General features: G+C 44.7%; 1 protein-coding gene across 1 annotated transcript; it reads left to right on the top strand.

Annotated features, from left to right (window-relative positions):
- The first annotated feature begins 125 nt into the window (after nt 1-125).
- On the top strand, nt 126-25,923 carry TELO2 (telomere maintenance 2). Its single transcript, XM_063315180.1, has 21 exons — nt 126-299; nt 1,110-1,453; nt 3,354-3,631; nt 4,613-4,681; nt 6,244-6,391; nt 7,432-7,534; nt 7,818-7,886; nt 8,682-8,823; nt 9,159-9,295; nt 10,913-11,001; nt 12,024-12,131; nt 12,233-12,321; nt 13,573-13,664; nt 14,920-15,036; nt 15,479-15,550; nt 16,400-16,561; nt 19,276-19,367; nt 20,089-20,188; nt 21,374-21,438; nt 22,415-22,530; nt 25,602-25,923. Exons 2-21 carry the CDS (start codon nt 1,122-1,124, stop codon nt 25,688-25,690), a joined length of 2,469 nt encoding a protein of 822 aa, XP_063171250.1. The 5' UTR covers nt 126-299; nt 1,110-1,121; the 3' UTR covers nt 25,691-25,923.
- Nucleotides 25,924-26,093: the final 170 nt, after the last annotated feature.

Raw genomic sequence — 26,093 nt, 5'->3', positions numbered from 1 at the left:
AGGGAGCTAGACCGGCGCTCAATTCAACTTCCTGTCACGAGGGAGCGGTGCTATTGGTTGACCCTAAGCCTCTAGGAAGCGGGCAGAGAACGGAGATAAAATCCTAGAGCGCCGCCTGTTTTCTTCCGGAGGCGCGTTTGCGGGATTGGTATCAGCGCCGTTAAGGAGAGCTAAGTGAGTGATAACCTAAATATATTTTCGTGAGAAATAAATCCCTTTGAACATAAATGAACGTATTCTGGCATATTATATCGGTAACTGGCAGGGCTCCTTGTGGCTGTGTTCAGACGCGCTAAAGAGTTAGTAAAACACCGTTGTGGGGTTCACACGTGACGTGCAGCGCCTAAAGCTGTAAATCAGCTGGTTCACACAAGATGTTAGGGCGGTGTCTGGGTTTCTTGTCACATGTGGAGCCACAAACTAGCTAATCCAATTGAGGGGAGGGAGACAACAACAACAACAACAATAATATAAACTCGTATGCCTTTATTAGCATTGCTAAAAATTTATAGTGCTTTCCTTAAAGTCGTTCCTTTTATTTTTATCCCACCATTTCTCTCAAAAAGCCCCACTTGCCCTTTTTTGTCTGCCACTAGTGTTAAAATTATTATTATTATTATATTTGTATGCCGTATAAATGTATTATTGTAAACTTATAATCCTTTCCTTAAAGTTATTCCCTTTATTTATATCCTACCATTTCCTTCAGAAAGCCCTGGCTGGCCCAGTTGGAATAATTGCCCTACGTGCTTTTCACTCTTCCCTGTGCTTGACCGGCCAGCTCTGCTGTTTGGAGCACTAGCTGGCTATGCACACTTCCCATTTCTAATTCAAGGGCATGTGCCACTCTCACCTCTTCTCCCTCCACTGACCCTTCAGAATATTTTTTTCTTGTTTCTCCAAATTCAGCTTGCAATTTCTGGGAATCTTTTTAGAAAGTCTTCCCAAAAGACCAGCCACAGGGAGGTGACTAAATGATCTATTTTGCAGCTCTTTCCTAGTCCTAATAGTACAGAATGAGTTTCTGTTTTTCTAAGAGAACAGTAAAGAGTAACTGTGCTCCCACCATCTTCTGAACTGTTTATCAAACTTCTTGTTTTTTCTTGAAGCAGCCAAAAGAAATGGATCCTAAGTTGCATGATGTTCGTCATACAGTTAAAGAAGCAGTTGGCACCCTATATTCTTCCAGAGATAGTGCCCAGATTCAGAAGACTTTGTGGACAATCAGGAGGTACCTGGATCAATCTGAAAATCCACCCTCTGTGAAAGAGAAGGAAGAATTTATTCGCAATCATTTTACTACCTTCGTTCAGTGTCTGCTCAGCAACCTGAGTCCTGATTGGCCAGAGCAATTTCCATCAGAGGAAGCCAAAGAACTGTGGGCTAGCTTTTTCATTGATGGACCAGCAGATCAATCTTTTATGGTTCTATTAGACAATATAATTTCTACAGAGTAAGTAGGATCTCTCTCTATAATTATATAATTGTTTCAAAAGCTGCCTTCTTTACCTAGAGGGCTAGCCAAATAAAAGTTGCCGATAAGTGGTTGTTATGGCCAGTAGAATAAACACTAGATAATAAGAATGCTGTGCTTGTTAGCTAAAAATTCAGTTGATGGCCATGTCCACATGAAATGTTAAGCCATTGTTTGTTGGGTAAACTCCATTTGCCTGGTTCACACTAGCTGTTCAGTCATAAACAACTACAGGTAGTCCTTGTTTAGCGACCACAACTGGGACTGGCAACTCGGTCGTTTAGCAAAGCGATCGCTAAGTTAAACTGCCACTGTGCTTATGATCTTACTTCAGCTTTCTTTTGCTTTACAGACCTGCAAAGGTCGTAAATGCAAAGATTGGTCATAAAGTTACTGTCGTAACTGCGAATGGTTACTAAACAAGGAGTACCTGTATTTACAAAGCACATTGGTTAGGCTTGCAGAATGTGTCCTGGGAAAATTCTGTTTTGAATTCCTATTCAAATTCCTATTCACGTAGACAACATACAAAGTTCAATGTATGTTGAACAGAAAATGAGGTGGATATTTATACCCCAACTTTCCATTAGTGAATGACTTTTGCTGTAAGAGGATCCAGAGAGTCCTCTGTTTAAATTAGTTCTGCACAGGAGCTATTGTCTTCCTAGAGCAGAAGATTGAATCCTCAAATGGATTTTTCCATTCCCTTCAACAAACAGGGGTCATGCAAATAAGAACCACATACTTTTCTATGCAGAAAAGAGTCCCTTCACATTTTTAGACATCAGACATCCCTGCGGCCTATCAAAACCAGTTCTTCCATTTCTGTTCTCTGTTTTCCGAATTCATTGAGTCAGAAAGAGAGCCTCCTGAAGAAGATTTTAAAAAGAAAGAGGATCAGAAGTTTGAGTGTTAATCGTGATTGTCATTGAGCAGAAAAGGACAGCTCTGTAGAAATGTCTTAACACATACTTCCTGATGGAGCTGGAACAGCTTGCAAGCAGGTATTTGTTCCTTAGGACTGCAGGTGCAAGGCAAAAGATCCAGTTGTAGCAAAATTCCACTTGCAGTATTATGGGTTTCATACCAGTAAAAATTGCATAGCAAGGAATATTTGCGCCCGCCCTGTGGAACATTCGACCCACCGAGGTGAGGCAGGCCCCTTCGCTCCCGACCTTCTGGAGGGGCTTGAAGACCTAGTTTTGCCGCCTCGCCTGGGATGGGAAGGGCAATAGCTCTTCCTGGGGGCGGCTGGTGATGTAGAGTTCTCCCGACGGAATGGAAATCTCCCACTTGGATTTTATATTTATATTTTTATTATTTTATTATTGGTGATTTTATGATGTCAGGTTTTAAGGTGAATTTTATTGTAAACCGCCCAGAGTCCCCCTTTTAGGGGGAGATGGGCAGTGATAGAAATGTGAATAATAAATAAATAAATAAATAAATATCATAAGACTTAAAAAAAAAGGAAGGTCAGAATCTGAGTTGCAGATGACAAGAATAGGAATCCTTGTGGGTAGGGCAACTTGATGAAGATCTGTGGATTCCTAGGTTATATATTCAATTTGCATGGCCACCGATCTGAACAAGTGGCTTTGGGCAGCAAACCATATTAAAATAACTTAAAAACAATTCCAACCACAAATGCAAAAATTGAAATACACAGCAGCTGAGGAAGATACCACAGCAGTAATGCCTGCTATACCCACACACAAAGGCAGGAACCTCAGAATTCGGTTTTTTCCCCTTTAAAAATCCTGAGGTTCACAGGAATTCTATGCTGCACATTGTATGGCCTTGACCTGGCTAGAAGGTGAAGTGCCGTCCTGTCGCCTCTTTCTTGCACGTTAAAAGCAGAAAATACTTCTCCCTGCAGGCCAAGTTTTTGTCTGAATAAAGCTGTTGACACTCTGGAGCAATTCTTGCAGAAGTCCGGACTCTCTGCTTTAATATGGGAAATCTGCAAGCAACACACCGAAACCGGTTCTCCAGTTCTGCAGGAAGTGATCCTCAGCAAAGTTGCATGTTTACCTGACCACTTAGGGAACAAACTCCAGGGAGACAACCGGCCCATCTTCTTCCCTCAAAATTATTTTCCGTTGCTTGGTATGGAAATTGTCCAGGTGATGGAGAGGATTTCTGGTTCGCTACGAGGTGAGGGATTGTGTTGACGGGCAGGTTAAGAGATGTAAGAGAGGGATGGGTGAAAACTGTGCTGTGAACTGCTGAGCTTCCAAAGGTCCTTCAAGGCCTGGTTATGCCAGCAGGCCTGGGGACCCCAGGGGACGGGTGAACTAGCGAGGTGGCTCCGTTATTATTAACATCCCTTCGTCTATCATTTTCTTCTCTCTTAGTTCTGCTTTTATAGTTTTTAATGCTTTTTAATAATTATATAATGGTTTTAGGCAATGCTTGTTTTATATATACACTGTTGGTTTTTTTTTGGATTGTTGTACACTGCCCAGAGTTACCTTTCGTGAGATGGGCGGCCATGGAAGGAAGGAAGGAAGGAAGGAACTACTGAACAGGAAGGAAAGGAACCAAGAAGAATGTATGGACAAAAAGAAATCCAGTTATAGGAAAAAATGATTTTTTTAAAAAGAAGAGGTTTTTTTCTTCTAAAAGAATTCATCTAAACATTTGTTTTTATGTATTTATAAGTTATTTATGCTGCCATTCAAAATAGAAGTTATCCCAAAGCCTATGAGTGGGAAACTTTGATCTCCCAGACATAAACTCCCACAAGCCCCTGCCAGTGAGGTTGGGAATAATGGCAGTTTGGTGTATCATTACTTAGAGCAGTGTTTCTCAACCTTGGGAACTTTAGGATGGGTGGACTTCAACTCCCAGAATTCCCCAGCCACCATGGCTGGCTGGGGAATTCTGGGAGTTGAAGTCCACCCATCTTAAAGTTCTCAAGATTGAGAAACACTGACCTAGAAGATGTTTCTGTTTTTACCTTCAGAGGTTTAACCAATGTCCTTGGACTCATATTTTCAGAATTCCCAACTAGCAAGTGTGTTTTGGCCAGCTGGGAGAAAGTTACAGCAGACTGAGGGTACATTAAGAAGAGTGCTTCTGGGTGGAAGTGGATCTGATCGATGCCTTCACTGTTGGTCTTTTGTGTACTTCCAGGTGGCTTGGATTGCTCCATCTCCTTTGTATCTCGGGTGTTAGGAAAGGTCTGCGTGCACGGGAGACAGAGTGAGTACATAATTGTTACCCATGTGACATTGCTGTCTTTGTACTGTTCAAATTGAATGAAATGGGAAGAATTCATTCCAAAAACTTCTATGTACAGTCTGTTAACAAATGTGGTGCAGTGAGATAACCACAAATATGATGGAATGGTTCGTGCTGAATTAGACTAAAAATCTATCTGCCTTTGCTCTCTGGCTTTCCAAGATTAGGTAGGGAGCTTTATCCAGCTCTGGGACTTAGTCTGATTATGACTAAACTGCAAGCTCTCTATCCAAAACGTTATGGGTTCAAGATTGGGGGTTTAAACTAAGCCACAGACTGGCCAGCCGCATTTCAGACTAGCGTGCCTGCATGAACCTGACCTACAGGTAAAACCTGAGTTTTGGAACAACAGTATTTTATATATATTATCAAAAATTTTATATTTTATATTTATACATTTTTATTGTATTTTAATCTTTTTAGCTTTATTGTAAACCACCCAGAGTCCCTCTTTTGGGGGAGATGGGCGGTGATGAAATTTGATAGATAGATAAATAAATAAAATATTTGTTAGTTGATTGCCAATACCATGTGAGTGCCATCAAAATGTATAATATATATACCTTTATATATACTGTATATTATGGGAATAATATTCCAAACTGGGGTGTTGCTGCTGTAACACTTTCATCAATCAGTCTGCTTTGCTTCGCTTGGCACAACCTGTAAATGACAGTTCAAGTTGGGAAGTTTGCCTACAAAAGGAGCTGGAGGCTGAATGAATAGAAAAGCTTGAGTTGACATGTTTTGTCTTTCCTTTTCCTCATTTTTTTTCAAATGGCTTGATTTTATACTTTGAGCTACGATGGACCGGTCTCAAGTAATGTCGGGCATGACTCGCATGGGTGGATACACATTGGACCTTGATTTTGGGATGTGTTTGCTGAGCGATCTGGTGAAGGGGGACATGATCATGAGTCCTTTGTGGTGAGGTGTCCTCCTGGTTCAGATGAGATTGTCTTCACCCTGGAATTTGTGGGGTAGGATGACCAGTTAGGAGCTTCCCTCCCAAGAATTTTATGGATGCAGAGCGTTTCCAACAAATGCTTGGGGATTTTCACAGCTCTCTGGTGGAAGGTCTGTTTAGGCACCTGACTGGACTCTGGGGTCAGGAGGCGACTGGAACGCTCAACAAGTTCTGTCACCTGAAATTTTGAACTTTGCTCTTTCTGGCACCTCTGGGTGCTGAAGTGGGGAGAGCCTCTTTTCAGAAGGTGATTAAAATGTCGTTCCCCAAGGCCTTTGGAAACTGCTGCTTGCCATTTGTTAGTTGGTTAAAATGAAGTTTATAGATAATTTATTGAAATTTATTGTGCTTTGAACCTGTTTTTTATGCTTTTATTGTCTTAAGTGGTGCGAACAAAAATGTCGAAGCATCGTGGGTTGCCTTTCGACTTGACAACTCTTTTAAAACCTACCTTCTGAGAAGGGTCAAGGGCGGCTTGTTTTATTAGCTCAGCCCGTGATACTTCTCTCACTTTTTCCAATCTCAAAGGGCATGATTTTGCTCTTTGTCAATGCAGAAGAACTCTTAAGCGTGTTGGTGCCTCACCTAACCAGTCGTACTCAGTCTGACTGCATCTGGCAGAGAATCTGTTGGCGACTCTTTGAGAGTGTGCCGGATCGCTGGATGGAAGCCGTGGTCTGTGGCTTGGTCCGGGCAACCCCAGGGTAAGTGGCCAAGTTACTGGGAGAAGGAGGCGCCATGGCACAGGAGCCCCTCTCCTTTTCTTGCCACTGCAGCGTCTGGATCTAGCAGCCATCAAGAGATCCTTCTGCTGTGAGTTGAAATTAGTCGTAGCTCCAAGATCTAGTGGCTTAGTTTTGAATACTACCGGCAAGGAAGCACAACAGAAGAGTTCCCGTGCTCTTCTGTCTTCCTAGTTGCTGGTCACTGTGTGTCTGGGTTCGCACACTACGCTTAGGAAAACCGTGACCATCATATAGGTTCACGTTGGGAATGTGCACTGCAGAACAGACACAGGTGCACCATCAGCGCCACTGTGTATTTTTCTAGGATTGTGCAGGTACAGGGTGAGCCCAGGAAAAGATGCCACTTCTTTGAGGAGCCACCAACTGATGCACTGGGCACACCCAGGTATCCAGCGAAGCACATTTTCTGCTTTGGTTGCAAAGCACTGCACATCCCTATCGTATGGACCCAGCCACTTTATTTTGTAAGCCATGATTTGTGGCTCAGCAGGTGCGATTCCAGCCAGTTGTGATTTATTTAGCAAACCATGGCTGAGTGCCAAGGGCAAATCTGGTCATTAACAGGGAGCCCTGTTTGGATCCATGTTTGCATTCAGCAGTGCATTTTTAAAAAAAATACAAATTGAGCAGAGAACCTCTAATCATTTCTATAATGCAGCACAGCTAGTCGCTTCTCTTTGATGATAGAGCAGTGTTTCTCAACCTTGGCAGCTTGAAGATGTGTGGACTTCAACTCCCAGAATTCCCCAGCCAGCCATACTAGCTAGGGAGTTCTGGGAGTTGAAGTCTGCACATCTTCAAGTTGCCAAGGTTGAGAAACTCTGTGGTAGAGTAACATGTTTGTTTTATGAGAGGCAGATTATATTGATTTTTTTCCAATAGCTCTGGGTATGCTTTATGTTCTTACGGTACTGTGCACTTTCTAAACAAAGTAGTGACTGAAAACAGCCCAGTGTTACACGGCTGAATTTGATCAGTGTGTTTGTCTGCCTTGCTAGGCCTGCTGTGTTGTCGCGATTGCTGGGGAATTTGGTGGTCAAGAACAAGAAGGCCCAGTTTGTGATCACACAAAAGTTGTTGCTGCTTCAGTACAGCCTTCCGGTGAGTGTCTCGTGGATGTTGCCATGGGGGGACAAAGGAGGGCGGTGAGGTGGGATGAGCTTACCTGCTTTTGAAAAGACTGAGATCTTACCAGGAATTAAAACATGGCAGTCAAGTTCACCATCCCATTATAAAGCGAGGGCTCAGTCACCAGATTTAGTTCTCTCATCCGGAGACTCTGACAGTTGTTACTTCCATCTGTCCTCGACCCTGCTAGCTGCTCCTCATTCTTCGAGTGGTTTCCAGTGTTTGACAGCGCGTAAGGTCTCTGATTTTATTCCAGACCAAGGTGCTGCAGACTCTCCTTGGATACCTTGCCCTGGACATCACACGGCGCCCCTTGCTGACCAAAGTAAGCAGGGTATTTATGGATGGGTTAGTTTGTTGGCCTACACATTGCGGAGGGCTGGACTAAGCAGTCCTTGTGGTCACTTCCAAGTCTACAGCTGTATGCTTCTCCCTGTGTGAGAGGGGTGCGTGGAGGACTGGGGATCTGTGCGTCACGAAACCTGCATCAGATCTGATTTAGGAGTCAGAAGTTGCCTGATTGTGCCAGAAGCTGTTGTCCTTCCTGCTTGGGATTCACGCTGCTCAATATATCACTAATGAAAAGGGCAAAGAGGTTGTTTTTTAAAAGATGGTTATAGTAGATTTATGTCCCAGCTTTCATTCAGGAGATCAAGATGGCATACATAGCGTTCCTCCTACTAATTTTTTCTGCAACAACAACCCTCTTAAGCAGGTTGGGCTGGGAGGGAGGGAGGGATGGACCCCAAGTCACCCTGGGAGCTTCCATGGCTGACGTTGGACTTGAACCTGGGTTTCGTTACGCTTGGCCCAGCACTGTCACCATTTCACCACACTGGCTTTTCAAGGTGATCCGCCTTCCTACGCCCAAACAAATTTCTATAAAGTGATAGATCCCTCCTTCTGCCGATTTTGCCCTGTAAGAACCACCCTGTGAGATAGGTTGGGCTGACGGAGCATGAGCGACCCAGAGTTGATCAGGGTGGACTTGAATGTGGGCTTCCCCAGGGCCTTCCTGGCTCTCTTCCCTCAGGCTGAAAGAGATGAAGTAAGGTGGGATGGGATGGGATGGGACGGAGCAGAAAGCCCGCTCAAACCTGATGCTGAGCTTCTGGTGCAGATACTGAGAGAGCTGCTGGAGACCTGGAGTAGCAGCAGTGCCATGAAACACTCCCCAGCCGAGCAGCAGCTGTACATTAGCAAGGCCGTCCTCCTCTGCCTCTCTCACCTGAAGGAAGAAGAAATCTCCGCCAACCGGCAAGGTAAAGGAGGGAAAAGAGGGTGGCTCTGGGGAGAGGGTGGGGCAGATTAGCTCCTTTCTCTGGTCTCAGGTTCTTCAAGGGCTGCTTCCTTATAGCCATCAGCCCTCCCTCCCTCCCTCTCCAACTTCTTTAGCCAAAATACGAGTAGGAGGCATCCGAGAGAGAGATGGGGAAAGAAGATCAAAAAAGCAAGCACCTTTTAGGAGGTTCTGCAACTCATTTTAAGATGTTTTCTCGTATGGACTACATTGATCAGGCCTGATCAGGGGCGGGGGGGGGGGCGGGGCTGCGTTTCAGGATGAACTTGCTCCATGGCTTCTGGCTTGCCTTTCTAGAGCTGCTTACCAGCCTGATGGGAGGGATGAAGTGCCACCTGGACAGTAACTTGCCCCGGATCCGTCGGATGGGAATGGTAGTGGCGGAATGTGTCAGCAGCAGGCTAACACCGGAAGGGCCCACCTTGGAGTTCCAGGCAAGCGGTTAGGGTGATTTTGCTGTAGGCTTTGTGGCAAAAGAAACACACTAAAGAAATCCTAATCTTCGGCACTTTTTCTTCTGCTGCTTGATTTTTCCAGTGAAGTTGCTGAAAGGCTTCTGTCTGGCTTGGATGCCCTGCCAAGCCACAAGGCAGCTGTGAACCTCAGGCTGAGGACTGTTGCCTGGTCAAAATCATTAAAGTAGACAATTTGGCTTCTGCTTTTAAACAAATGACAGTTCCCCCTTGTATCTGAACTTGGGAAACTAATGTATGAGGTTAAGCCAGGGTCAGCCTATGGCTTCTTCCAAAACTGAACTTTAGGAACAGCTAGTCTTTTGATGGCTGAAGACTGCAGTTCTCAGTCTGATGACTAAGGCCTGCAGTGGTAGAATGACCGTGGGCTGCAAAATGGGGCAGAGTTCTCAGCCGCCAACCTCCACCCCATAGGGCAGGTTTGTTGGGGGTGGGTTTCCCTGCTTCTTTTAACTTTTTTTTTTTTAATCGTATGGCATAGTTTGGTGTTCAAGCTGCTTTTTTCCTTGCTGGGAAATCCTTGTGAGGCCCAGCAGCCAGATGTGTGGACTATTTAGCCGTGACAGGTCACTTTGCCCGGGGTGCATCACAAGGAGCCTAGTCTCCACTGCACCGAGTTGGGCTAACAGAGGGGGACTGGCCCAAGGTCACCCAACTGGCTTTCATGCACAAGGCGGGACTAGAACCCTCATACCATTCCTGATTGGCTCTTGGGCTGAGAGAGAGAGACCGGCCTAAGGTCACCCAGCCAGCTTTCATGCCTAAGGCGGGACTAGAACTCACAGTCTCCTGGTTTCTAGCCCAGCACCTTAACCACTAGACCAAACTGGCTCTCTCCTTTAACTATATGAAGCATTCAAGGGGACAGGCTTTTCTCTGTCTAAGATCTGTGCTTGGCCTTTGGGGGACAAGTCCAAGGCTGCTCTCCAAAAAGGAATGGACAAAATAATAATTGAGGATTAAGTCCTCACCAACCATGTCTTTAACAATTTCCATCTCCTATCAAATTACAAATTAGAATTGGACAACAAATTATAAAAGGGTTTCATCTGTCCTACTTCTCTTTTAAGGTTGGAACACTGCAATTTTTGTACATTTCCCACCCATTTGAAAATCTACCCTTGTTTTTGACAATTCCTCTGCTGAATTTCAGTGGCACTCTGCTCTAGAACCTGCAAGCTTGGCCTTGTGCTTCTCCATTATATCTCAACCACAGCTGTCTGAATTTGGATGGCAGTGGAAGGCCAATGTTTTCTATCACCCCCATAAAGCCTTGCAAGGCAAAGAAAGCAAAAAGGAATTTGTGAGCTTCAGCAGGCTTGGGAGCAGCAAGGTGTAATTCTCCATTGTGGTTGATCTGGGTTGACATGCAGGCAAAACGTATCTAACGCTGAACAGGCCTGAGGTTGAAATTAAATAAAACCTTTCAGCTCTATGTTCAGCAGCCATTTTTTGCAATGAAACAACAAATCCACCCCAGATTTCTGAATTAGGACTAGCGCCGGCCCTTATCCAGAAGCTAACCTGAATGCTAATCTCTTTAGCCAGTTTGAATTATTAAAATGTTGAATGTTTTAGTACGAAGAAGATGATGAGATTAAAGAACTGAAATCCTTGCTAACTCAAAGACTGGAAGAGACTTCAGACACTGAGCCTCCAAACACTGGGTAAGGTTTAGCTTCGTTCTTTGGGGATTGAAATGATGTTCCATCAGCAGAACGTCGCCTTTTCTTGTGCTGGGTGGCTTGGCATAGCTGAAGTAAAGGCGTCCTGATGACTTCATGAACCACTCCCTGTAGCTTTCTTGGTGAAGATATGGAAGGCATGTGCTGTCACTTTCTTCTGAGATCATTTTTGGACTCCCCAGTCTAAACTGGGGTTTCCCTTTTGTCTCCTATCTCCTGTACGCAGTAACCAGGTCCAACCCTGCTTAGCTTCCATGCCCAGAAATAGCCTAAATTTTAATAAACCACACTGTGTGGGGAAGCACTTTGCAGAGATAACAAGAAAGGCAGATGCCATAAGAGTGTGTGTGTGTGTGTGTGTGTGTTGTGTTGCTTCTCCTAATTTAAGGGCTTTTTCAGGGACAGAGCTCCATTTGTGAATTGCCATATCACACTAGTTGCCTGGCATGTACATAATGGTCTTTCTAGTGCCGGGTGAAGGTCTTACTTTTCTGGCATTTTAGGAGAATATTTTTGAATTACTGAATAGTGTTTTGTGGCCAGTTTATCTTGAAGGTGCTTATTATTGTAGTTGTAATCATCATCATAATCATCTGCTAAAAACATCCCTTATAAAGCAAGTGATTTAAAACTATTACAGCTAAAACTACATGGATATAATGAGGAGGAGGACAGGAGGATATAACTATATCCATAATAGTAACTATACGGATATAATAATAATAATAGTATTTCCTGGTTAGGACTTGAATTATTAAGTTTCCACCAGTCTTTGATTATGAATCTAATGGTAGATTACCCGTCATAACAACAACAACAACTTTTTATAATGATGTTTTAGCTGTAATGGTTTTAAATCATTGCTTTATATGATGTTTTACCAGATTTTTACACCACTGAAAAAACTGGTCATTGGCCAGCTTGGAAATATAACTCTCCTTGTGCTTAGGAGAATAGGGGACTTAATAGCATTTAAAAATTGCAATCCCTTTTTGCTGTTACAGGGACAGCAGACCCAACATGGCAGCCAGTGCTGTTCTACATTCCAGTGCGACACCAGACTTGGATGCTGCTGAAGAACCAGAACAGGGAGTTGACTCTGAGCTCGACAGGTAAGTTAAAAATGATACTGTTAAGCAATAGCAGCATTGTTGCTGCCCGTGTGTGAATTGGGACACGGGAATGAATATTCTTTCCCGGATTTCTTTTGTAGTGATGACGACCTTGTTCCGTATAACATGTCACAGGATAAAGAGTTGAAGAAGATCAGAGCTCCCACCTACATCAGGGATTGCGTTGAAAGTAAGAGAAGAAGGAAGAATCTGAGATCCCAGGATTCTCTTCCCACGGTGGCTGATTCCTGGTTATGCTTATAAAATACCTGTTATTCAGGAAACCCAGCATGGTGCAGCTGATTCTGCCCTCTGTTTGACTTCCACAGTTGTTTCTGACTGGGCACATCTGGCCCAGAGCCACCTAAATTCTTGGCTTTCCCTTCTAATTTTGTTTGCTTATATACTCTACAAACCAAGCCACAATAGAACATAGTAACAATTGAAACCACGTTATGAAACATCCACAAAAACCTCTATCATTGCAGTACTATCTAAAATCATAAGCAACCCCGAAAGGTTACAGTATCAAGGCAGCTCAGCAAAGCTAATCAAAAGCAATTACTTACAGAAATTAGAATGTATTCACTTAACCAACGAATCGTTGTTTTTCATATGGTGGCAAGGGAGACCGCTAAGTACATAGGAAATGTTCTTACAAAGCGTGTTCAACTGAATTTGAATTTATAGGGAACCATCATGTATGATTGTGTGTATGTTGAAACTACTGTAAATTCGAATTGAACTTGGTTTTCGTCCTAGTCCCGCCTGCTGTTGTGTCTTGGACATTCCTGGTTTTTAGGGTGCAGCCCCTGCTGCTAGGAAGGCAAGTGCAAACCTGGGCTTGAAAACGTGTGCCTGCTCTGTGAAGAAGCTGGAATCCGTGAATGGGTTACTTTGATGACTGAGCGGGGAACCGAAGCTCAGTTGGTCTAGTCCAGTGTTTCTCAACCTTGGCAACGTTAAGATGTGTGGACTTCAACTCCCATGCTGGCTGGGGAATTCTGGGAGTTGAAGTCCAGATATCTTCAAGCTGCCAAGGTTGAGAAACCCTGATTTATACAACTGATAAACGGCCTCACTCCACAGCCTCTTGGCAGCGAAGTGATTGATTGATTGATCAAATTTCTATCACCGCCCATCTCCCCCCAAAGGGGGGACTCTGTTAGCCTTCATAAGCACTCTGCTGTTACAAACACACACCCAAGTCTGCTTTCTTCCTTCTCTTTCCTAATCCTTTTTCGGGACTGTTTAAATTGCAAGCCAGAGGGTGAACTCAGGGTTGCAATAATCCTTTGTTCTAGGCTTAAAGAAACTAGAAAGTTTCTTTCAATAAATAAACAAGCAATCGCCATTCTTATCCTGGGTCTGGAATTTGACAGAGCCAGTTCTGCTTGCAGCTCCTCCCCGTTTTCATGTGGTCCCCTTCTGTTTCCCTCAGTTCTGACGGGGCCTGAAGATGCAGACAAATATGAAGCCACCATGGGTGTCCTGGAAGCACTGATCCGGAGGGACACAGCCACCGCTCAAGAGGTAAATGCAGCTTGTGCCTCTTTGCATCACAGTTTAGATTTAGAAGTAGCTAGCTGTGGTTGTTAGGGATTAGGGATTGCCTGTGGGGTAATAATGTTTTTATAGCTATATATAATGACAAGAAATACAGATAGTACTCACTTAACAACCATTTGTTTAGTGGCGGTTCGGACTTACGACCGTGCTGGAAAGAACCCAACTTGCAACCTGTCCTCACACTTATGACCATTGTGGCATCCCTGTGGTCACATGATCACAATTTGGATGCTTGGTAGCGTGATCACAATTTGGGCGCTTGGCAACCAGTTTGCATTTACGACCATTGCAGCATCCCATGGTCACATGATTGCCATTTTCGACCTTCTTGGCTGGCTTCTGGCAAAAAAAAATCAGTGGGGAACTGTGATTCACTTAATGACCATGTGGTTCACTTAATGCCCACTGTGATTTGCTTAATAACTGCCACACAAAAGATTGCAAAATCGGGTCAGATTCGCTTAATGACAGCTTCGTTTAGCAACCAAAATGCTGGTCCCAATTGTTATAGTTAAGCGAGGACTACCTGTAGTATCTTGTAGCACAAGTTAAAGTTTAACATCATTCTTAACTGAAACCCTTTTCCAGACCTGGATCCTTGACTCAGTTCAGGCTGCCTAACATACCATGACTTATGGGGGTGGAGAAGCAAAGGGTGGAGTGAGTCTCAGGGTGCCAAAAAGGGAATCAGATTTTTTTTTCCCCCTGGTACTTCATTAACCATAGCTTATTGTTCTGTTCAACCCAGCAACCTAGTCTTACCTACAGGTCATGTGAAACAAGCCAGCTAAACTGGTTTAAAATGTAGGTTTGAAGATTGAGCCAAAAGGGGGTTAAGGAAAAGAAGTGAAAGTGAGATCTTCTTTCCTTGAAGTGTGGGAGGTGTCTGTATACCTGCCTGGGAGGATAAATCATGGTTTATATCATGATGTCCTTGGTTTCTTTGGTTTAACCCAGAACAAACAGGCCTACTCTGCTCTTCTGGAGTTCGTGCATACTCTCTGATGACAAAAACAATTACTTTAGAATAGGCTTCTGGGTTCACCTTGCAGAATGGACGAAAGGTAGCAACGTTGCAGCTGCAGTTGCTGCTTCCTCAGCTTTACATTGTGGCTTCCTCTAGATTCAGGACAGCCACATGACATCTTCTTCCTCACTCCTCCGCCCAGCATTCTATAGTAAATTCAGGGTTGCCTCTCTGCGTGTTCCTTTTGTCCAGATGAGTGTGGAATTGGCAAAAGTCTTGCTCCACCTGGAAGAGAAGAGCTACATTGAAGGGTTCCTGGGGCTTCGGCAAGGTGCCTTGGTGGCTGTTACTGTCACAGACCCCATCCGAGTAAGTCCCTGTCCTGACTCTGGGGCGAAAGGATCTGCCAACCTTGTAGAAAAGGGACATTAGCAGAGTTAGCTAAGGATCTGGGGAAAAGGGTGGGGAATTCCTGGCTCTCCCCATGTGTGTGTGTCTGTGGAAAACTCTCAGCTAGCCCACCTGGCAAAAGGAGGTTCAGTTCAACATCTGGAGGGTTACAGGGTCCCCCTTCCTGCACTTCAGAGCAGTAGAAAGCCTGTGCTAGATGGGCAGGGCTCACGTGTCCTTCTAGGAAGGAGTGAGGAATCCCAAGATTTAAGACCCAAAACCATCCACATGGTTGCTGCTGGAATTCTGTGGTCCATCTTCTGTACCTGCCTTGTCACTCATGAAAACAGATAGAGGGAAAGCGGGAGAACTAAAAAGCCATGAAAAACCTCTGAAGAAATGCTTGTCTCCTGTTTCCTAGGTGGCTCAATATCTGACCTCTGAATTCTACTCCCTGAATTACAGTCTGCGTCAACGTATGGACATCCTGGATGTACGTGATTCCTGCTTGCCAAAACTGTATACGTTGCCGCTCTTTTGATTTCATTTAAATATAGGGGCGGGGGGGAAACCCTTTCTGATGGAAAGATCTGTACAACAGTGGAACGGTCTGCCTATGGAGGCGGTGAGTTCTCCACCTCTGTGAGATTTTAAACAAGAGGCTGACAACTACCTGCCAGGGATGGTTTAATTGGTTTTTCCTGCATGTTGTGGTTGGGCTAGATGATCCTTGTGGTCCCTTTCAACTGTACCGTTCTGGCGTAATAAACCAAATGAATGTGGAGTCCTGAAAATGGCTATCATTTTAAAAGGTGGTTACGAACATGCAGTATGCTAAGCCAGAACTGAAAGCTCGAACAATGCAATCCTATGCAGGTTTACTCTGAAGCAACATCTACTGGGTTAGTCGAGCTTGCACTCAGATAAATGCGGAGTATGCAGTTTATACTAACGCCAGGAGAAAGCTGTTCACCGGTGTTTCTCAACCTTGGCAACATTAAGAGATGTGGACCAACTCCTGGAATTCTCCAGCCAGCTTGCCAAGGTTGAGAAACTACCTTGGCAAGTTTAAGAGCTAACTCTGCTGTAGACCATAGTTAATTACATTGCTGGATGCTAATAGGGCTATTATTAAACAGTCTACCACACAGAGATGCCCAGGAGAGTGAATGGAATTCAGTTATCTGTGTGAGCGAATGTAAGCATGGATCTAACAATGCTCACTTTTCTGCTTCTGTCTCCTCGCTGTTCTGTGTAGATCAAGGGGGGGATCATTCTTAGTTTGCACGCATTCTGCTGAAAGAAATGAGTTTTCCATCATGGCCTCTGGTCTCTCAACCAGGTGCTGGCCGTGTCTGCCCAGGAACTGTCTCGGCCAACTTCACCTCGCTCGAAACAGAGTCCCAGCTGCCCCAGAATCCAAGTCCTCTCCCACAACTCTTCTCCAGACTGGCAGAAAGTGGTGGATGAGAGGATCAGAAGCAAGACCCGAAGATTTGCAAAGGTGGGCCAGGAAAATCCATCCAGTTTAAAAAGACCCTTCAACCCCAGCACCACTTAAGCACCCCACAACCCCCCTGGGTGAACCATTTGGCCTTTTTTCAGCGGGGTTCTGAAGGCCACAGACATGGCACTGAAGCCAAACACAGCCTATGGGTAGTACACATAGAACCTACTCCAACTGAGGAACATCTCCCTTTATTCTGAAATCCTACCTTGTAGAAACGTGTGCTTCTCTTTCTTCTTGCAGCCCATTCACCAGTTCCTAATGTCTCGGTCATAGTTCATTTCATTCAGCAAGTTGGCTGTTCAAATTTTCTCAGCCTTGATTCTTCCAAATGTTGTGGAACTGATGGGGGCTCATTCAGCACTTCCTGTGTGCTGAGTTGGTTAATCTGCATCCTGGAATTCAAGTCACTAAGAATCAGGACCCAAGTGATGACTATTGATGGATCTTGTGCTGGGGGGAGAAGTTAACCCTTCCCCAATTCATTAATTAATTCATTCGACTTTTAGACCACCCTGTTTTTTTACTCCCAACATTTACAAGAATAAAACTTCTACAGTACACTAATAAATATAATAAAACCATAAACAGCATAATCATTAATTTACAATTAGAGTAATAGCAATTAATTATAGGTGGTTTTTCTGCTGCTACTTATCCCATAGTGGAAAACTGTAGAGATATCAAACAGGATGCCTGCATTTTTTTCTCCACATGGAAAACTTGCAATATTGATGGGGATGGTTTGTAATCAAAACCATCACAGACTGAAAAATTAAATATTCTCCCTTCCTGTCACCTCTGCTGATCTGTTTTTAATCCTTCCTTCGACCGCTGTTAATTTTAAAAGGCTTCCTAATCATCTCCCATTTCATGCCCGCTTGCATCTTCTGAGATTTATTTATTTCAGAAATTTATAACGCTGCCCAAGTCTACAATAATCACATAAAAACAATTATACCGTATAATTATTAAAAAAAAAACAGAAGAAAAGCCACCATTAAAAAAACAATCAAACATGCTTGACAAAGCCAACAAGAATATTATACGAAGTTCTTCCATTTAAGAGGAATGTTCTTCCCACTTTGGCTTTTATAAAACATCCTGCTTTTCTTTTTTTATATATGCTGTCTATCATTATTATTAAAGAAGCTTTTCCACAGAGTAAAAACAATACAAATTTTAAGTTAAAGATAAGAGAAATAGAAAAGAGTAATAGAAAAGTGAAAAACAGAGAGAGAGAAAAGAAGGAAAAAGGAAAGAAATAATAATAAAGAAGTGGCTTCCGATCTTAACAGCAATTACAAGTACATTTATGTTTTACCCTCCCTCTCTCCCTCTCTCTCCATACCCCTTCTAACCATTAGATCCATAAATCACCAGTTCATTTTTTTTCTTTTTTCAGCAAAAAGTCCGTAAGGGGTTTCCAGTCACTAAAAAAAGTAGTAGTTGATCTTTCTCTAAGCCAGCCTTTCTCAACCTTTTGGCCCTGGAGGAACCCTTGAAGTGTTTTTCAGGCCTTGGGGAACCCCTGCCCATTCAGGCTCAAAGATAGGCCAGAAGTTACACAATTATTATATTCGTTTCATGGGTAGGCCTGTATAGATGCATTAGCAGTGTTCTTAAATTGAAAATAAAGAATGAAACTTTCCTCTTTCATGTGAAGTTGCCTGAATTTGAAATAATTTTTTAAATAAATCCTGATCTCCCAGTGGCCTCTTGTGGTACCCTGGTTGAGAAACCTTGATTTGTAGCATACCAAAAAGGTCATTATTAAGGGTTAGCACTTAGAGTACTCTCGTTCCATCTTGGCCTGCAAACTGGAAGGGGCGTTTGTGAGGTAGAATTGCGGCCAGCGCACTCCTTCCATGAGCTGACGAACCGCAGAAGCCACGCAGTGCCTTCAGGAAGTGCTGAAAACAGGCTGCGGAGGATATTAAAAATGCACACGCTACTTCATGATGCACACGGAGGCATTGCACGACTTCAGTGGTTCTTTGGTCCCCGGGGGAAGCGCCGTCCGCCATTTTGAGTCAGATCTCGCTGCTGGTCAGCCGTCTGCCGTTTTGAGTACTGCCAGCAGCCCGTCATATCTATGGGTTGTTCGTAACTCAGGGGTTTGTAACCTGGGGACGCGCCGTATTTCAGAACCTTTCCATTTTTGCACATCTAGTTCTCTCACAGCCGTGATCATATATAAAAATAATCTTTCAGGGGAAAACAGCCTGCTTTTCTGCCCTAGCACCTGCCCAATGGAACATTTTCCCTTTGGAGATTAGGAGAGCCCTGATGCTGCTGAGCTTTTGTAGGGCCCTAAAGACCTGCTTCTGTGCCCAGGCCTGGGGCCCCGAGTGTGCGGAAGGGCCCATCTCCTGGCTGCGTTAGCGCTGGTGCTGTGTTCTTTTTCTCGGCTGCTATGCATTTTAAGTTTTGTACGTGGGATACAACTGTTTTTCTTCTGTTCATCACTGCTTGCCACCCAGAGTAACTGGTTGAGATGGGCGGCTTTCCAAATTGAAATAAAAAATAAATGCAGATGTTTTCAACCTCTTCTCTGTTTTCCATGCTTAGAGGGCATCGCCCAAATACAAGACAATCTCTTGTGAGCAAAGAAACTCTTCAGTGGGTCTGTTCTGGGGGGGAGGAACTCCACGATTGGCAAAGTGTCTCCTGCTGCCTCGCGCCCAACCATTATTCTTTGTCCGGAACAGGGCCGGTCCCAGGCAGAACCTTTGGGCACCCCTAACCAGTTTGCCCCAGTTGCTGGCTGTTTTTTCTTCCCACTTCTTCGGACCTTTGACAGGTGAGACCACCTACCTCTTCAGGACCTTTCAGAACAGACTTCCTCACTGTGGTGTCCTTCAAACGTGTTGGACTTCAGCTTCCAGCTCCTGGGATTTTGGGGGGTAAAATCCACTGAGGGCCCAAAATTGGGGGAGGTGTAGGGATTATAGGGGTGTCCCAAGGAGCTGACTTTCTCTTTATTTAGATTTTTAAAGATGGGAAGTTGAAGGAGGGATGAGGTCTGGCAGCAAGTGGTTAAAAGATGCTGGTGGCTGAGTGAGGCGCAGAAATGGTAGTCAGAAAGTCTCCTCCAGGGATGGAGTTTAAGCTGCCCAATGAAAGTGAAGCATAAAAGGGCCACTCTATACTTAAGGTAAAAGGTGGTTTCCCTTGACATGAAGTCCAGTCGTGTCTGACTCTAGGGGGCGGTGCTCATCTCTGTTTCAAAGCTGAAGAGCCGGCGTTTGTCCGAAGACACTTCCGTGGTCATGTGGCCGGCATGACTAAACGGAATGCCGATACCTGCCCGCTGAAGTGATACCTATTAATCGACTCGCATTTGCATGTTTTCGAACTGCTAGGTTGGCAGGAGCTGGGACTAGCAACAGGAGCTCACCCCGTCACGCGGATTCTAAACTTAGACCACTGTTTTTCAAACTTGGCAGTTTTGAGATGTGTGGACTTCAACTCCCAGAATTCCCCAGCCATGCTTTCTCTCTTGCTTTCTCTCCGCCTTCCAGGCCTCTGACTACCTTTGACCTTTTGGGGGACGATCACCTGGTCCTGGGCCGGCTGGTGCACACCTTGGCAATTCTCATGTACTTTGCAGTCAACGCTGCGGTGAGGACAGTGGAGAGGCTTCCCTATGGGCTTTGCAAGCACTCGGTGGCCTGGGCTTCCTCTCCCATGGGGTGCACGGGAACCCTCGGAGGGTGGGCACAGCGCTGGCCTGCATCTAGTCCCCAGGCCACCTTGTGCCAGGAATCAAGAGGGGAGGCTCACGGTCCCACGAGATGCCCTGCAGTCCTGGGAGTGGCTCCGGATTTGCTCCCCATTAAAACAGGGGTGGACAATTTGCAGCTCCCCAAAGACCTCCCGAATTGCTATGGTTGAGAGTTGGCATTCTGGTTCCTCTTCCATTTGAAGCAGGGAACGAAGCAAAAGGGGGGTGTCTGCTTTAACAGCCTGATGGTGGAGAAGCTCCATAATTCCCTCTCCTGGCCACGTACGTGGCATCCAGCTGCCTGGCGTGACTCCCCACCTAGCAGTGCAGGAAGAGCAATTCCTGGGAGTTAGGAGAGTAGAATATTTTGCACTTGGGGCAGCACTTGGTTCCTGTTCTCTCCCTCCTTCCTGGCTCTGAGGTGCCCAGCAGTCTTCCAAGACGCGATCCTTTATTTTGAGTTGGAAAAAAAAGATGCAACGTCTTTGCTTAAAAGAAAAAAATGCCAGGTTCCTTGAGCATTACTGGTGGATTTATGGGGAGGAGGGGCCAGTTATGAATATCCAAATAAATAAGTAAATCGATACATTTATTCTTGGGAAAATATTTAAAAAGTTAGGTCTATTTCATCCTACAGGTCCCCTGTAAGATGAAGATTTCCAGCTTACTGGTATCATTACCTAAATCATGACTTGTTCAGTTTTTCTGGGTCATAGTCCACTTTCAGTGTATTGGCTTTCAACTTTCAGAACTCCCCAGTCCCTTCTTTAATGAGCCAGGCATCTTTTTTCCGTTTGTGGGTCCATAAGTCACGAAGAGTCAGAAGTGACTGAACAAATAAACAACAGTGCCTGAAACCAAGTAGAGCAGGCAAGATAGAGCAGACATGCCCCCTCTCAACTGCAGCATTATTAAATGGCAGCTAACCCCTTTCATTCTCGTTATCTTTATCATTCTTCGGTTTTCCTGCCTCAGAACGTCTGATATCTCCGACCATCTCAGTTTCCATTACCTCCTTGAGATCCTCTTTCTCTTTCTTGCTCTTTCTTAGATCCTCTTACGAGTTTTTCTCTTTTTGGCAGGTAACAGCTGCAATGGGAAAGGCGTTGCTAGAGTTTGTTTGGGCCCTGCGTTTCCACACCGACACGTGAGTTTTTGCGAACACCTAGACAGACTTGAAAAGTGCCTAAAAAAGCCTTACTCCAGCAGGACAAAATTTTGCTGTTGTCCCACCCTGACCTAATTTTCTCTTTTTTCGTTCTTGAATCTCCAATAATATGAAGCACAGAAAGAGAACGGCCATTAAGAGTGGAAAACCATTTTAAATCATACTGCCCTCCTCTAGTTTTTACACACGTCAAGAGAACGTAGGCCATGTTTCATGAGCCCCACTAGCTTTTTTGAATCTCTTTTTTGTTTGCAATTTGTACATAATGGTGCATCACATAGGAAAGCAACTTTGCTATAGCTAGTGGGCGTTGTGATGGTTCCTACTCCGTAAAACAGCTAAAAATGGAGACTTTGACACAGAAGCCCAAAGTTGGGTTCTGTATAATGCAAAAACATCCGTCAGGCTCCCTTTGCTCGCCTGCCATAAAGCACTGCAAACGTGTCAGCTTTCATGCGTCAGCTTTTGTGTCAGCTTTGCAGCTTCGCAGACAGAATGCACCAGCACATTCCTTCTTGAGCTGTTAACAGCAAAGGCCGAGCAGTGCTGATAAGACACCTGGAATCTAAATCACTTTAATGAACTAACGAGCTGGGAGGGGGGAATTCAGGAATGAAAAAGGGCTTGTTTGTAAGACAGGGAGGAGGGATGAGATCAGAGGGAATGAATCACTTTGAATGCTTTGGCACCAAAACCTTATTCAGAGCTTTGCAGCTGTCCTGTGTTAATCAGATTTTAATAAAGAATTCTTTAAGCTTCCTAATGGATTGTCTTGAGAATTTCTAAGGTTAAGATCCTGGTACTGGGACTGTCACAACATCAAGGCACTGGGCTGGTGTTCTCAAGCAAAGTAAAGTTAACAGAACTGCAAAACAGATTCACGCCTGTGGCCTGTCAGATATAGGGAAAGGTTCCTTCCTGCAGGCATTCACCAGGGTGTTTCTTTCCTCTGCAGATATGTGCGGCATGGCCTTCTGTCTTCAGTCTCCTCCATACTCCTCAGTGTACCTGCAGAGCACCTTCTAGAAGACATGATGGAGGAACTTCTAGAGACTCAAGCCTGGCTGGCAGGTGAGAGGAACCTTGGAAAGCAGGCCATTGCAAAGGATAGTGTTAGGAAGTTTTGGTATTTTTGGTGAAGCTGTAGATAGGCCGACCTAATTTTCAAGGCCAATCTGACATACCTACTTGGGGAAAGTTGATGTGATAAGTGGCAGTGCTAAGCCCAACCAGCGTGGCGGTCTGTGCATATGCAGCAGCCACCAAGGATAAGAAACCTGCGTTTAAATGCATTTCTTAAAAGCACCCTGTGTCATCTTCAAAAAGCTAAGCATTTTCTTAAACAACGCTGAAAGTAACTGCAGTTGAAAAGTGAGCTGGAGATGGCAAGAAAGTTAGCAGTGCCACGATCAAACCTTGAGACAGGAAGGAGATCTGTCTGGGAGAGGAACATTTTTCCAGAATTAGAAACTCTGCCATCTGCCAAAAGATCAGGAGAGAGGAGATTCAGCAGGCTTGGCTGGTCTAGAAATTTCCAAGGCCAGAATACGCAATGGAGAAGGCCCTCCTGCAATAGCTCTGATCTTATCGAGATGTAAAATATCTGGGCTGCTCCTACAGTGCACAGCTGAGGCATATTTGCACAAGCAGTCAAGCTTTGCAGTGGCTACACCAGTGTTTCTCGACTTGAAGTTATGTGGACTTCAGCATGGCTGGCTGGGGAATTCTGGGAGTTGAAGTCCACATGTCTTAAAGTTGCCAAGGTTGAGAATCACTGGGCTATACTGCAAAAGGAGCCATTTTGCCCTGAAGTTGGGCACCTTTGCCATAAATGCAAGCTTCATCATGTGGTGGACTTGCTGAATCCACAGCTGGGATGGCGAGCTTGGTGCTGAGGAGGAGTGTGCTTTCTCAGAAGGGAGAGCAGTAGCCCATCCAACTAGGCTGTGTCTCCTGGTGCTCTGGAGCAGAGGAGAAAACACCCCACATTGTGAGGGCGTGGATGATGGGATCTTCCGTGTGCCCAGAAGGTCACAAAGCACTGGGGGCTGGACCACCTCTCACTTCTGAAGGGTGAGATGCCAGGAATCTGCAGGAAGCAAGACAGCTTCCCATGAGAACTGGAGAGGAAGTGACACTGACAAAGCCAGTCCTTTGATCCCTGCATTGGGAGCCCGTGTCCCGTGCCCTTAAAAGGGAAAAGAGCTCATGGAGGCCACCAAAATGCCTCCTTTCCCATGACATGACAGAGAAACTGGCTTTCCTCCTCCTCTGGGCCAATCTTGCCTATTCAGCAATATCTTAGCAGCGTCGGAGCCAAAAGGAGTAAGAGTTGCATTGTGCTGATTCAGGACTTGACAAAACGGGGCATTAGGCGATCCGTGTTGAAATGTTTCATCTTGAGGGTGGCGTAAGGTTCATGAACACAGCCAAGATGAGAAGATGGACGTTTTTGCTCGTCAGCATGTGAGAATGGCGCTGCAAGTATGCTAACTGAAATGTGTAAAAATATAGCTGCTAACGGGAGTTCCCAGGCTGCAGGAAAAATGGAGAGAGGTGGCAGAAAATACAGCACAGCAAATTTGCCTTTCAGTTCTCCAAGCAGCGTATTGGTCTGTAGCACTGAAAAACTATATTGATTTGTTTTGCTCTCTGGCACGTTGGGGGCACTTGCAGATGATGGGCTTTATCGCTGAGCCACCCTTCTAAAAGTCCCCTGCCACTTTAGCAATAGAGTGGGGCTGTGGGAGTGACTCATGTACCCAGGCTGACCTGGTGCTGGACTCTGAGCACTCAACTTGTGCGCACAGGATATCCTCACACTTTTTTGGACTCCCCCGTGCTGGTCTCATATCCTGATTTCCACACTGCAAGCGGATCAGGAACAGAGATGCCAGGCTGCACATGCACACACACACCCCGTCTCTTACTGACAGCTGTCTCAGAGCAGAACCCAAGCAGATTAAGATGCATTTCGTGGTGGCCTCTGTATCCTGGGGGGTGGAGAATGGGGAGGCAGTGCTGCATCTCGCTGATTTCTCTTGTGTTTACTGCAGGGCATTCAAAACACTAATACTTGGCCAAACCTCAGCTGCCTGAGATATGGCCTGTAACCCAAGATTTAGCTTCTTAGAGCAGGACCAACAGCCTCTATAGCAATGAGGCAAAGTAGGTAGGGCCATCTCACGCACGTGGGCTGAACTGGAGCTTCAGGGGTTTTAACTAGAGTTTAACCTGAAAAAGTTTCTTTTTGTTTGTTTAAAGTTTTAGGGATTATACTGTAGAATTTTCCATGTGCATCCTCCCTCAAAATTGCAGAGAACTGTCCTAGTTTTCAATAGTTACAGTCAGTGTTTCTCAGCCCTGGCAGTTTGAAGATGTGTGGACTTCAACTCCCAGAATTCTGGGAGTTGAAGTCCACACATCTTCAAGCTGCCAAGTGTGAGAAACTCTACTTACAGATACGGGGAAAGGCAAGCAGGAGCCCAATTCCCCATATTTTGTTCTCTAGAGGGAAGCAAAGGATTGAATTCAGTACTGTATCACATGCAGGTTCTTGGTTTTTGGGTGTATTTCCAAGGGTTTATGCCCCTTCATACAAAGGAGTGCATATCTGTTTTCATAACTGGAAAAGCTGGGCTGAGGTTGTGAAAAGCCATTTTTAGATTCCTATTGCAGGCTTATTGTACATTAAGAAAGGCACCTCTTGGTGATGGAAAGAAGTATACCATTCACCTCTAATAGATGGCCTCTAATGGAAGCTTTGTGGAGAATCAGTACACCAACTAAAACTTTGCAAAAAAACCACAACCCTGTTTATGTGGGAGCCAATGATAAGAAGTCTTTACATTTCTGTTTAAAACCATGTTTTGAAAAACAACATCCCCAATATTCACTCAGTCACGTGGTTAGGGAGAATAGTGGGGAAATAGAAATTTTTTGATCTTAGTGCCAAGAAAGTTTGGTACACATCGTAAAAAAGGTTGCTAAATAAAGTTTAGTCTAAAATGAAGAAAACCGTCTCATATCCAGCTTAACTTCCTTTTATTGTTCCTCTACTTGACAGTTCAAATAATGGTTTACAGGAATTTCCTCAAGTCATTTCTTTTTCTCTCTCCTCTGTCTCTTCCTATTTTCTATAGATGTTGCGGAGAAGGACCCAGATGGTGACTGCAGACATTTAGCCCTGCAGAATCTGCTGCTGATGGAAAACTTAAAAAAAAAAGCTTGAAACAGCTCCTCTACAGAGTAGGATAGTTTGATGCTAAAGATGCTCTCTGAACAGCTGGTGGCTGCAAATGACCCCAGGCCCTGGAGGAGGAAAGGACAAAGGGCCCTGAGCTGGAGGCCAGGGGCATCTGCGTTTAGCGTGGACCCTACAACGTACAGGTGCTGTTGCTAACGCACACAAATTCTGTCCTAGTTAGTTACGGTCCCTAGCCAACTTACGAAAGTCAAAAGCAAACTTTTATAACTGCTGGGTATTTTCCAGGAAAAAAAAAAAGAAACACATTTGCTCACTACTCTTGAACCCTGTTCACTAGGAATGGGTTACAGTGATCTGCTTCCAGGTGTTCTTTTAAGAGTAAGGACTGGTGGTGCCTGTCCTAGATGTCGAAGTAGGGGAGCTGTGC

The sequence above is a fragment of the Candoia aspera genome, chromosome 14, assembly GCF_035149785.1.
Source record: "Candoia aspera isolate rCanAsp1 chromosome 14, rCanAsp1.hap2, whole genome shotgun sequence".
NCBI classification, from domain to species: domain Eukaryota; kingdom Metazoa; phylum Chordata; class Lepidosauria; order Squamata; family Boidae; genus Candoia; species Candoia aspera.
Note: the sequence above shows the minus strand (reverse complement) of the source record. Positions and strands in the feature narration are given on the sequence as shown.

Coding starts and splice junctions, on each gene's coding strand:
- TELO2 (XM_063315180.1), top strand. CDS start 1,122: ATGGATCCTAAGTTGCATGATGTTCGTCATACAGTTAAAGAAGCAGTT. Junction 15,551..16,399: donor AACGTATGGACATCCTGGAT/GTACGTGATTCC, acceptor TCTCTCAACCAG/GTGCTGGCCGTGTCTGCCCA. Junction 20,189..21,373: donor ACTTTGCAGTCAACGCTGCG/GTGAGGACAGTG, acceptor TCTTTTTGGCAG/GTAACAGCTGCAATGGGAAA.